Source organism: Notolepis coatsorum (assembly GCF_963971535.1).
Source record: "Notolepis coatsorum genome assembly, contig: SUPER_7_unloc_2, whole genome shotgun sequence".
NCBI lineage: Eukaryota > Metazoa > Chordata > Actinopteri > Aulopiformes > Paralepididae > Notolepis > Notolepis coatsorum.
The window spans coordinates 197302-212190 of NW_028174879.1; the positions used below are offsets into that span (position 1 = coordinate 197302).

Genomic DNA, 14889 nt, shown 5'->3' on the forward strand with positions numbered 1-14889 from the left:
GTCATGGTCCTGACCTTAACCCTTAGTGTGTCGGGAGATCACTGAGCCCAGACTGCAGAGTGTGGTGTCATGGTCCTGACCTTAACCCTTAGTGTGTCGGGGAGATAACTGAGCCCAGACTGCAGAGCGTGGTGTCATGGTCCTGACCTTAACCCTTAGTGTGTCAGGGAGATCACTGAGCCCAGACTGCAGAGCGTGGTGTCATGGTCCTGACCTTAACCCTTAGTGTGTCGGGGAGATAACTGAGCCCAGACTGCAGAGTGTGGTGTCATGGTCCTGACCTTAACCCTTAGTGTGTCGGGGAGATAACTGAGCCCAGACTGCAGAGTGTGGTGTCATGGTCCTGACCTTAACCCTTAGTGTGTCAGGGAGATCACTGAGCCCAGACTGCAGAGCGTGGTGTCATGGTCCTGACCTTAACCCTGAGTGTGGCCAGAGTGTGGCCTCAGCCAGTCGGCTTCCAGTCGGCAAACACCTGCAAAGCTAATGCTAACTATTTCACGTATGTGAATGGAAAATGCTAAAAATCTAACCGACTTCACCAAACTACCCCCCCCCCCCCCCCTCCTGTCCCGTCTCCAAACTACCCCCCCCCCCCCCTCCTGTCCCGTCTCAAACTAACCCCCCCCCCGTCTCTTCTATATGTCCAGTCTGCCAAACCTCCACCGGCGAAGAAGAAGAATCTTCTTCCTATGGCATCTCGCCTGCTCTATCTGACGGGCATCCCCGCGGACGCCACGGAGCAGGAAGTTACAGACCTGGTCGGGTCCTTCGGCAAGATCAACAATCTGGTGCTGCTGCCCGGCCGCGAGGAGCAGGGACAGAAGGTACAGCTCCCCTGGTGACGGGGCACTTTAAACCAGGCTGGGTACACCTGGTGACGGGGCACTTTAAACCAGGCTGGGTACACCTGGTGATGGGGCACTTTAAACCAGGCTGGGTACACCTGGTGACGGGGCACTTTAAACCAGGCTGGGTACACCTGGTGACGGGGCACTTTAAACCAGGCTGGGTACACCTGGTGACGGGGCACTTTAAACCAGGCTGGGTACACCTGGTGACGGGGCACTTTAAACCAGGCTGGGTACACCTGGTGACGGGGCACTTTAAACCAGGCTGGGTACACCTGGTGACGGGGCACTTTAAACCAGGCTGGGTACACCTGGTGACGGGGCACTTTAAACCAGGCTGGGTACACCTGGTGACGGGGCACTTTAAACCAGGCTGGGTACACCTGGTGACGGGGCACTTTAAACCAGGCTGGGTACACCTGGTGACGGGGCACTTTAAACCAGGCTGGGTACACCTGGTGACGGGGCACTTTAAACCAGGCTGGGTACACCTGGTGACGGGGCACTTTAAACCAGGCTGGGTACACCTGTCGACGGGGCACTTTAAACCAGGCTGGGTACACCTGGTGACGGGGCACTTTAAACCAGGCTGGGTAGTGGGTACACCTGGTGATGAGGCACTTTAAACCAGGCTGGGTACATCTGGTGACGGGGCACTTTAAACCAGGCTGGGTACACCTGGTGATGAGGCACTTTAAACCAGGCTGGGTACACCTGGTGACGGGGCACTTTAAACCAGGCTGGGTACACCTGGTGACGGGGCACTTTAAACCAGGCTGGGTACACCTGGTGACGGGGCACTTTAAACCAGGCTGGGTAGTGGGTACACCTGGTGACGGGGCACTTTAAACCAGGCTGGGTACACCTGGTGATGGGGCACTTTAAACCAGGCTGGGTACACCTGGTGACGGGGCACTTTAAACCAGGCTGGGTAGTGGGTACACCTGGTGATGAGGCACTTTAAACCAGGCTGGGTACACCTGGTGACGGGGCACTTTAAACCAGGCTGGGTACACCTGGTGACGGGGCACTTCAAACATGAAGGCCATTTTCAACCAATCAGAAAGTTTGAACGAGTCGCTCCACATCCTGCTCAAAATCTCAGAAAAGCCACCATCTTTATACCTAGCCTTTTAGCTACATGGCATTTATTTTTCAGCAAGAAATAAAGTCCAATAAACAAAAACGGATACATTCACTGTGTGTTCTGCCTCATTTGTTGATGATTTGTTGATGAAACACAACTAACATCAACACAATTGACCACCAAGAGCGGAGTTTAGTCTCCCAAAAAGGTCGCCGATTTTGTTAGCTTACGTGCTAACGTGATTGGGATATGCCATTATAACAGTATAGCATTGTGGCTAGCAGCGTAGTAACGTTAATGCTAGCAGAATAAATGGATGTAAACGTTATTTAACAGATTGCAGAATGGGTACAATACAATACGGCTCAATACAAAACAATTGTTGAGGGAATGCAGACTGTTGTAGTTTGGACTGGGCTCCTTATAACAATAACTTGACAACACGTTGGTAGCCGCAGCTACTTGGGACAGCTCTGCTGTAAACACTGGAAATAACCGTGCAGGTCTCTACTGCGCATGGGCGTTGGGCAGAACGGCTCCGTATCCGGCTCGCGCAAATTACATGGCACCATTGTCGGCGAGTTTCCAAAACGAAAACACGTTTTGAGCGTTGCCACTAGGAAAACGCGTTTTCCTGCCAAAACTGCGTTTCTTTTTAACTTGGACATGCAAACGTAATCATTCGAAAATAGAACGTTGCTGTTTTAACCCAGTGTAACCATGGCCTTAACACTTTGAGTGCCGGGACACGTCTTCTCACGTCTTTGCTGGCCATGCTAAAGTTGCCGGGGGACGCTGTACAGCGTCCTTATATCAATATTTCAAAAATCTGCGATCGGATTCATAATGTCCCTCCGCTGGCCTGAGATCCACCAGCAGGACCCACTGAGCTCTCTGGCGGTTCAGGAGCGCCATCTGGTGGCCGATCGGCGCAACCGCTTAACAGGAAGCGCAGTAGAGGTTTTGCTAGACGTCCGTATTGCTTCCGGCCACTCTGTATAGCTTCCGGCACTCTAGCTCGTCACACTACATAGCGATCGATTGCCAATAACTCGATAAACAACATGATTTGGACGTATATACCATTATACAAGCTGGAGATGGACCGGGTAATAATATATCCCATAATGATAAAATTTCTACTCGACGATGATCGCCCAACGGCGCGCAGAGACTGGGGTGAGTTTCAGCGTGTAACGTTACCGTCTTCGATAATAACTGATATTATCAACATTTGACCCACATTAGATGATTGGTATAACGCTGCCCACGGAATTATAAACGCCCCCTCGCCCATCCGGTCAACATCAGATGACGTGTAGTAACTTCTAGAAGTACGTCTAGTTGGAATTTTTTATATCGCGCTGATTGCCATCAAACTGTATTTCATCATCAATATAATGCATTTGGGGCTATATATCACGTTCTGGAGAAAGCTGCAAAAAGAGATGAAAACATACTTATACATTAGACCATACTTTACTATGAATATGTGAATGAAAAAGTTTAACGTTGCTACACAATGAACAATACATATAGGACTTTGAATGGGCCCTAATAATGGCAATCTAGCAATAGGATTTAAAAGGTTATAGCCCTGCAAAGAAGGGGACTTTCTCCATAGACAAATAGAGCTGGCAATCTATGGTATATCATTAATTTAACCTTAGGCAACCAAAGTGTTAATACAGACCTCTCTTTATTTTCTATCTCTCTGGGCTGGCTCTGCCCCCCCTCTCTCTCTCCTCTCTCTCCCTCTCTCCCTCCCTCTCCCCCCCCCCCCCCCCCTTCCTCTCTAGGCATCAGTGTGTATGGTGAGGTCTGAAGATGCCAAGGATTTAGCCGATGCCACCAGCCTGGCCATCAGAGACCAGCAGATCACTGCTTCCATGAATGTAGAGAATGTACAAAACATGTTTAAGGTACAAAACATTTTAAAACATTTTAATACAGCTGAGAACAACAAAAAAAATTGTCGGAAATTGGTTTTAAGCCATAAATATTGGATCCGAAAACTGCATCTAAAAAAAGTTAATTGGATCCTTTTAAGTGCCCTTTTTAAATGAAAGAGTGCTTGAAAAAGCACTTGAAAGTCCTTGAATTTCATTTTGCAATGTCTGTGGGAACCCTGAGGTTAACCCTTTCACTGCCACACGACAGAAGGTTAACCCTTTACTATCACACAACCGACGGCGATGCTCCATCATTAGCTCCGTATCCGCGGAGCTAATGATGCTAATGATGGAGCATCGCCGTCGGTTGTGTGATAGTAAAGGGCTAACCTTCTGTATTGTCACAGTGAAAGGGTGAACCGGCTGTCGTGTGGCAGTGAAAGGGTTAAGAACATTGTTATTTAACCAGGCTAAACCAGGCTGTACTTTTCTTCTACTACTATTTATTTCTCTTCCCTTCTACTTCTCTACTAGTGGACGCGCTACAAGATGGCTGGCGTCATTACAAGGTCAGTTCGCCTGTTCTTCCTGTCTCACATGACCAGAGCTAGTATGTTGTATGTTCGGCTCCCAGGATAACAAGGTTTGATCTGCTCTTCTCTCTCCACAGGAAAGCCGGCGCATCGAAGACCAAGTCCGCCAGCGGCGCTGAAGACCCAGGTCAGAGAATACGGCTAAATAAAATACATTTATATAATTAGGGGCGCACCGATATATATCGGTTACCTATCGGTATCGGCCGATATGTGCCTTGTTGACTGCAATCGGCCGATAAGATCAAATTTACAGATGGCAGTGGCCGATAATTATCCGTCAATTCCGTCCGTCAATATCCGTCACACACACACACACACACGCATGTCCGTTACAGCCAACGCAACGCTAATAACTGCATCAACGTTATGATTAACAAAGGCATTCGTTTTGTGGCATTAACGTTACATATATATTACTATTGATAAATCTAGGTGTCGTTAGACTAGAATAAGTCAAATGAACTTACTGTCTCGGAAAAAGTCTCGAGTAGCGAAATTATAACTCAGACCCTCAAGGATTGTGCAATTCAGCCATCACAAGAACCAACGCAAATTCAATAAACCCCCCACGATATTTGTGACTGCTCACCAATTTGACCAATTCCCACTATTTCCACATGAAATGTTCTTTGTTGGTTGGTTTTAAACTAAATATGTGATTTTATGTGTTTCCCCAACAGGAACTGAAGCTGATCAGAAGAGCAGTGATGAGGTGTGTAGCCCTGAGCACTGCCATATATACTACATATATACTACATATATGATACATATATACTACATATATACTATATATATGATACATATATACTACATATATACTACATATATGATACATATATACTACATGTATACTACATACATACTACATATATGATACATATATACTACATATATGATGCATATATACTACATACATACTATATATATGATACATATATACTACATACATACTACATATATACTACATATATACTACATACATACTACATATATGATACATATATACTACATACATACTACATATATACTACATACATACTACATACATACTATATATGATACATATATACTACATATATACTATATATATACTACATATATACTACATATATGATACATATATACTACATATATACTACATATATACTACATATATGATACATATATACTACATATATACTACATATATGATACATATATACTACATACATACTACATATATACTACATACATACTATATATATGATACATATATACTACATATATACTACATATATGATACATATATACTACATATATGATACATATATACTACATGCATACTACATATATACTACATATATACTATATACATACTACATATATGATACATATATACTACATGCATACTACATATATACTACATATATACTACATACATACTATATATATGATACATATATACTACATATATACTATATATATATACTACATATATACTACATATATGATACATACATACTACATATATACTACATATATACTACATACATACTACATATATGATACATATATACTACATACATACTACATATATACTACATACATACTATATATATGATACATATATACTACATATATACTACATATATGATACATATATACTACATATATGATACATATATACTACATGCATACTACATATATACTACATATATACTATATACATACTACATATATGATACATATATACTACATATATACTACATATATACTATATATATACTACATATATGATACATATATACTACATATATGATACATATATACTACATATATACTACATATATACTACATATATGATACATATATACTACATACATACTACATATATACTACATACATACTATATATATGATACATATATACTACATATATACTACATATATACTACATATATGATACATATATACTACATATATACTACATACATACTACATATATGATACATATATACTACATGCATACTACATATATACTACATATATACTATATACATACTACATATATGATACATATATACTACATGCATACTACATATATACTACATATATACTACATACATACTATATATATGATACATATATACTACATATATACTATATATATACTACATATATGATACATACATACTACATATATACTACATATATACTACATACATACTACATATATGATACATATATACTACATACATACTACATATATACTACATACATACTATATATATGATACATATATACTACATATATACTACATATATACTACATACATACTACATATATGATACATATATACTACATACATACTACATATATACTACATATATACTACATACTATATATGATACATATATACTACATATATACTATATATATGATACATATATACTACATATATACTACATATATACTACATATATACTACATACATACTACATATATGATACATATATACTACATATATACTACATACATACTATATATGATACATATATACTACATATATACTATATATATATATACTACATATATACTACATATATGATACATATATACTACATACATACTACATATATACTACATAAATACTACATACATACTACATATATACTACATGCATACTACATATATACTACATATATACTACATACATACTATATATATGATACATATATACTACATATATACTACATATATGATACATATACTACATATATACTACATATATGATACATACATACTACATACATACTATATATATGATACATATATACTACATATATACTACATATATACTATATATATACTACATACATACTACATATATACTATATATATGATACATATATACTACATATATACTACATACATACTACATATATGATACATATATACTACATATATACTACATACATACTACATATATACTACATACATACTATATATATGATACATATATACTACATATATACTACATATATACTACATATATGATACATATATACTACATATATACTACATACATACTACATATATGATACATATATACTACATGCATACTACATATATACTACATATATACTATATACATACTACATATATGATACATATATACTACATGCATACTACATATATACTACATATATACTACATACATACTATATATATGATACATATATACTACATATATACTATATATATATACTACATATATGATACATACATACTACATATATACTACATATATACTACATACATACTACATATATGATACATATATACTACATACATACTACATATATACTACATACATACTATATATATGATACATATATACTACATATATACTACATATATACTACATACATACTACATATATGATACATATATACTACATACATACTACATATATACTACATATATACTACATACTATATATGATACATATATACTACATATATACTATATATATGATACATATATACTACATATATACTACATATATACTACATACATACTACATATATGATACATATATACTACATATATACTACATACATACTATATATGATACATATATACTACATATATACTATATATATACTACATATATACTACATATATGATACATATATACTACATACATACTACATATATACTACATATATACTACATAAATACTACATACATACTACATATATGATACATATATACTACATGCATACTACATATATACTACATACATACTATATATATGATACATATATACTACATATATGATACATATACTACATATATACTACATATATGATACATACATACTACATACATACTATATATATGATACATATATACTACATATATACTACATATATACTATATATATACTACATACATACTACATATATACTATATATATGATACATATATACTACATATATACTACATACATACTACATATATGATACATATATACTACATACATACTACATATATACTACATATATGATACAGGCCCACACAGTGGTGGTGGGCCTGATCTCTGCCAACGACGAGAGGGCCTACCTGGAAGAGGTCAAGGTCCTGGCGGGATGGTGCCAGGAAAACAGCCTCTCCCTGAACGTCAGCAAAACAAAAGAGATGATTGTGGACTTCAGGAGGTCGGGGGTCAAGGACTACAGCCCCCTCAGCATCGACGGGGCACCGGTTGAGAGAGTCAACAGCTTCAAGTACCTCGGAGCCCACATATCCGAGGACTTGAAATGGACCATACACATTAACAGTGTGGTGAAGAAGGCACGACAACGCCTCTACTTCCTCAGGCGCCTAAGGAAGTTCCAAGTCAGCCAGAAGATCCTTAAGAACTTCTACTCATGTACAATAGAGAGCATCCTGACCGGCAACATCACCTCCTGGTTTGGGAATAGCACTGCAAAAGACCAAAGCAGACTACAAAGAGTGACACGTTCAGCCGAACGCACAATTGGAGGGGGGCTCCCCACTCTCCAGAACATTTACAACAAGCGTTGCAAGGGGAAGGCTAAGAGAATTATTAAGGACTCGAGCCACCCGAACAACTGCCTCTTTGAACTGCTGCCGTCAGGCAAGCGACACAGGAGTCTCAAGGCGAGCACAGAAAGACTCAGAAGTAGCTTCTATCCCCAGGCCATCAGGCTGCTAAACGAACAATGAATGAACACTACACAACAACAACCACCAAACACACATAGCACACACATCCACACGCACACACTCACTTTAAACAAACACACTGTAGCACCCACTACACACACTTTATAGCACACACCCACTTTAAACAAACACACTGTAGCACCCACTCCCCACACTTTATATTTATGGATGAAGGATTGCACTACAACTCGTACACCTTACTGTAAATTGTACCTAAAATTGTACCTCATCCCACTTCTGCTTTGCACTAGATAGTACTGTACATTAGTACACTGCATAGTATTGTGTATTGTATATTATATGGTAACTCAGAACATTGTACATATGTCTATACCGAACAACTGTGACCTCATTCTTCTTCTAAATTCATGCTATATTATGTTATTATGTTATTTGATACTATCTTGTCTAGCACAGTCTCTGGAGCGTAACAGTAAGAAGCATTTTGTATGAAAGTATTCTGTACTTCTGTATGACAACTATTAAAGAACTTGAACTTGAACTATAATACAGCTCATAACTACCATGTTATTATCATAGTTCTCGTACAGGTCCATGTCATTTGAACCCTTTCACTGCCACATGACAGCCGGTTAACCCTTTACTATCACACAACCGACGGCGATGCGACGGCGTATCCGCGGAGCTAATGATGCTAATGATGGAGCATCGCCGTCGGTTGTGTGATAGTAAAGGGCTAACCTTCTGTATCGTCACAGCGAAAGGGTTAACCGGCTGTCGTGTGGCAGTGACGGGGTTAATAGTAAAGTGCGTTCCCCCCCCCAGATGGCCGTGGTCCTGATCCAGGGGCTCCCTGCCAGCGGCTGGGCGGAGAGTGACATCACCACACTGGCCACGCCCTTCGGCATCCCCGGTGACATCATCATGGCCACGGAGATGGGGAAGGTGGGAGGAGCTCTGACAGAGTCGCTGTTGGTTCATGTTTAGACCAGGAGACGTTCCATGTTGGCTTTTATACCGATATCCCATATTGTCCAACTCTTAGGGCGCGTTCACACCTACCCTGTTTGGTCCACTTTAAGTGGACCATGGTCCCTTTAAGTGGACCATGGTCCCTTTAGATCGATAGTCCGTTTGGTTTGTACAGGTATGAACGCAAACCGAACTATGAGGACCAAACAACCGAACCATGGTCCTCTTGAAAAGTTGGGACTCGGTTCGTTTCAATCGAACTATAGTACCTAATCCAGGAAGCAAAGTAGCCTCCTCTCTAGACTGGCGCCGCACGCGGACAGTCTCTCTCTTCCTCCCTCTCGCTCTCTCCTCTCTAGACGCAGTCTCTCTCTTCCTCTCTCTCTCTACTCTAGACTCGCGCCGCGCGCGGACCCCCCAACTTTCTCCTGGGTGAGGAGGACATTCGCGGACATTCTCTCAGATAAAGAAAAAAAAAGCGTACACTTTTTGGGTAATTTCATAATAGCAGCGTGGATCAGCTCTGTAACAACAACGCATCTCGAGCTGCGCCTGCTTCTATGCAGAGCTGTCTAGTAGTTGGCAGCTTACGCAGGAAGGAAAGGTCTCTCTCTCTCTCTCTGCCTCTCTCTCTCTCTCTGCCTCTCTCTCTCTCTGCCTCTCTCTGTCTCTCTAGACTGGCACCGCGCGCGGACAGTATCTCTCGTCCTCTCTCTCTTCCTCTCTCTGTCTCTCTAGACTGGCGCCGCGCGCGGACAGTCTCTCTCGTCCTCTCGCTCTCTCTCTATATCTCTACTCTCTAGTCGACTTGCGCCACGCTCGTAATGACAGTATCTCTCTGCTTTATCACAAGAGACGCTGTCGGCAACTGTTTACGTTTGTGAGTGCTATAGTCCAATAGATGAACGACTTGGCGACAGCATGTCCTTTGTTTACAATTACAAATTAGATCCGCACCAAACAGGGTAGTGTGAACGCAGACCAAATCAAACAATGTATCATTTTCACATTTGGTCCACCAGAAAGTCCGGACTTTCCCCGGACTATCCACGGAAAATCCGGACTTTCAGATGTGAACACACCCTTAGTTTCCGATACCGATATCAACCGATACCGATATGTGTGCAGGGTTTCCCCCTAAAAAAAACTGAATAATTTCAGATAATTAACATTACATTACATATCTCTTGTCGTGAAATGAACACAACATCATGCATACTTTTGACAATAAATAAAATAAGGATTAGTTCTTACTTGCTTGCCTGGGTAAATAAAGGTTAAATAAATGTAAAAAATGAAAACCGATAATTTCCGATATTACATTTGAATGCCAATATTGGTAGGCCGATAATATCGGACATCCCTAGTTTAGACAAATCAATAACTAGAACTTGAACCAGACCTGCAGACTCGAAGGATTCTATCTTTCCAATGACTTAACGATCTGTCTGTGTGTGTGTCTGTGTGTGTCTGTGTGTGTGTGTGTCTCTCTCTCTCTCTCTCTGTGTGTGTCTGTGTGTGTCTGTGTGTGTCTCTGTGTGTGTCTGTGTGTGTCTCTCTCTGTGTGTGTGTCTGTGTGTCTCTCTGTGTGTCTCTCTCCCTCTCTCTCTCTCCCCCCCCCTCTCTCTCTCTCTCTCTGTCTCTCTCTCTCCCTCTCTCTCTCTCCCCCCCCTCTCTCTCTCTCTCTCTGTCTCTCTCCCTCTCGCCCTCCCCCCCTCTCTCTCTCTGTCTCTCTCTCCCTCTCTCTCTCTCTCTCTCTCTCTCTCTCCCCCTCTCCCTCCCCCCCCCCCCCCCTCTCTCTCTCTCCCCCCCCTCTCTCTCTCTCTCTCTCTCTGTCTCTCGCCCTCCCCCCTCTCTCTCTCTCTCTCTCTCTCTCTCTCTGTCTCTCTCTCTCTCTCCCCCCCCTCTCTCTCCCTCTCTCTCTCTCTCTCTCTCTCTCTCTCTCTCTCTCTCTCTCTCTCTCCCCCTCTCCCCCCCCCCCCCCCCCCCCCCCCCAGGTGCTGGTGTCTATGACCCAGGAGACGGCTCAGGAGATGGTGAAGGTCCACAGCTTCATCCCAGTGAAGATCCAGGACTCTGAGCTGAAGATGAGCTGCATCAAGCAGGATGTCGGCCTGCACACCCCGGTAAGGGTTAACTTAGGGTTCAGAGGTCAACCTGAGGCCTGCACACCCCGGTAAGGGTTAACTTAGGGTTCAGAGGTCAACCTGAGGCCTGCACACCCCGGTAAGGGTTAACGTAGGGTTCAGAGGTCAACCTGAGGCCTGCACACCCCGGTAAGGGTTAAACCTGACCCTGACCTTAAACCTGACCCCTGACCCGTAGAAAAGGACTAAAACATGTCTCCTTTAACCCTTTCACTGCCACACGACAGAAGGGTAACCCTTTACTATGGGCTAACCTTCTGTATTGTCACAGTGAAAGGGTTAACCGGCTGTCGTGTGGCATTGAAAGGGTTAAAGTGACTATAGTGTCATTGAGTTGTGCCACAGCACTTGTTTTAACTCAGGTTCCTCCCGTCCCCTCCCCTAGGTGGCGCTGTACAACCTGATGAAGGGGCCGCTGGACCAGTCGGTGAGTCTCTCTGTCCTGAAGTCCATCATCACTGATCTATACTGTGACTCTGTACTGCTGGGTCCTGACCCCCCCCCCTGGGTTAGGGTCCTGACCCCCCCCCCCTGGGTTAGGGTCCTGACCCCCCCCCCCCCCTGGGTTATATATATATTTTATGTGGGGCGACAGTGGCTCAGGAGGTAGAGCAGTCGTCTGGCAATCCGGAGGTTCCCGGTTCGATTCCCGGGCAGCGTGTCGATGTGTCCTTGAGCAAGACACTTAACCCCTAACTGCTCCCGATGAGCAGGTCGGCACCTCGCATTGGTCGCCTCCGCCGTCGGTGTGTGAGTGTGTGAGTGAGCGGGTCAAATGTGAGGAACTAATTGTAAAGCGCTTTGGATAAAAGCACTATATAAAAAAGCAGCCATTTACCATATAAATTGTCTTAGATGTAAAGATGTAGATGTAAAAAGCCATTTACCATGTAAATACATTTTTTTATTAGTGTGTCAGTAGACTCCTCTTAGTACATTTTCATTTAATAATTTTTTAAAGCATCTTCATGGTTTAATAATGCAAACATATGTTGCAGGGACTATTATAATCATCATATTGCCGTGACTGTATGCATCAAAGGGTAAAATCAAGCATTTTTAAGTTCAAAATATCGCGATTTGTATCGTGATATGGCCAAAAAATATCGCGATATCATTTAGAGGCCGTATCGCCCAGCTCTAATATATGGTTATTGTTTTATCGCCCAGCCCTAATATATCGTTATTGTTTTATCGCCCAGCCCTAATATATGGTTATTGTTTTATCACCCAGCCCTAATATATGGTTATTGTTTTATCGCCCAGCCCTAATATATGGTTATTGTTTTATCGCCCAGCCCTAATATATCGTTATTGTTTTATCGCCCAGTCCTAATATATGGTTATTGTTTTATCGCCCAGCCCTAATATATCGTTATTGTTTTATCGCCCAGCCCTAATATATGGTTATTGTTTTATCACCCAGCCCTAATATATCGTTATTGTTTTATCGCCCAGCCCTAATATATGGTTATTGTTTTATCGCCCAGCCCTAATATATCGTTATTGTTTTATCACCCAGTCCTAATATATCGTTATTGTTTTATCGCCCAGCCCTAATATATCGTTATTGTTTTATCTCCCAGCCCTAATATATGGTTATTGTTTTATCGCCCAGCTCTAATATATGGTTATTGTTTTATCGCCCAGCCCTAATATATCGTTATTGTTTTATCACCCAGCCCTAATATATCGTTATTGTTTTATCGCCCAGCCCTAATATATGGTTATTGTTTTATCACCCAGCCCTAATATATGGTTATTGTTTTATCGCCCAGCCCTAATATATGGTTATTGTTTTATCACCCAGCCCTAATTGGTAAACTAACGTATTGATGATAATATACATTATAACTGCTGTTGTGACATGGTTATGATGTTTATACTTGAATACGTTTGAAAAATAAACCGATAGTTTTGTCAGACAGTGTAGACAGATTGATTTATGACGTGAGGTCATTTGGGTGGAAGAGGTTAAGACGGTGGCTGGCGTCGGCCTCTGGGATTCTCTTAGAGGCCAGGAAGGATAGGATGAGTGGTTAAAACTGACGTGTAATGTGTGTTTAGAGATGGAGCTTGGATTTTATTATTAATTAGACAAAGGGAATGCTGTAGATAAATTGAATTTGATTGTGTATTTGGCTTTGACTTGTTTAATGTAGTGAAATTGTGTGGTTTGTTTTTGTATTTGGGCTATACTATATATATTAGGGATGTTCGATATTGGCTTTTTTTCCGATATACCGATATTGTCCAACTCTTAATTTCCGATAACCGATATCAACCCATACCGATATATGCAGGGTCCCCCCCAAACATTTTTTTTCAGGTAATTAACATTACATATCTCTTTACATTTACATACTTTTGACAATAAATAAAATAAGAATTTGTTCTTACTTGCTTGCCTGGGTAAATAAAGGTTAAATAAATGTAAAAAAGAATATATATATATTTTTTTAAACCAATACCGATAATTTTCCATATTTCATTTGAATGCCAATATCGGCCGATAATATCGGACATCCCTACTATATATTGCTCTACTGTTTCTGCCAGCCAACTGCCCCCCCCCCACCCCCACCCCCAGAGGGACACAATGGAAATAAGCCTTTTGGCTTTATTGTGTTTTTAACCTCAATGATTTTTT

General features: G+C 40.8%; 1 protein-coding gene across 5 annotated transcripts in view; it reads left to right on the forward strand.

Moving 5' to 3' along the window:
• LOC311232723 (uncharacterized protein) overlaps positions 1-14889 on the forward strand; it is a 103075-nt gene that overhangs the window by 47126 nt on the left and 41060 nt on the right. For all 5 annotated transcript variants that reach the window (XM_084338298.1, XM_084338302.1, XM_084338301.1 and 2 more), the window contains 8 exons: positions 651-827; positions 3738-3860; positions 4365-4399; positions 4501-4550; positions 5107-5138; positions 9946-10065; positions 12090-12218; positions 12625-12666. In XM_084338298.1, coding sequence (XP_084194424.1) covers positions 651-827; positions 3738-3860; positions 4365-4399; positions 4501-4550; positions 5107-5138; positions 9946-10065; positions 12090-12218; positions 12625-12666 — 708 coding nt within the window. The remainder of the gene's footprint in view (positions 1-650; positions 828-3737; positions 3861-4364; positions 4400-4500; positions 4551-5106; positions 5139-9945; positions 10066-12089; positions 12219-12624; positions 12667-14889) is intronic.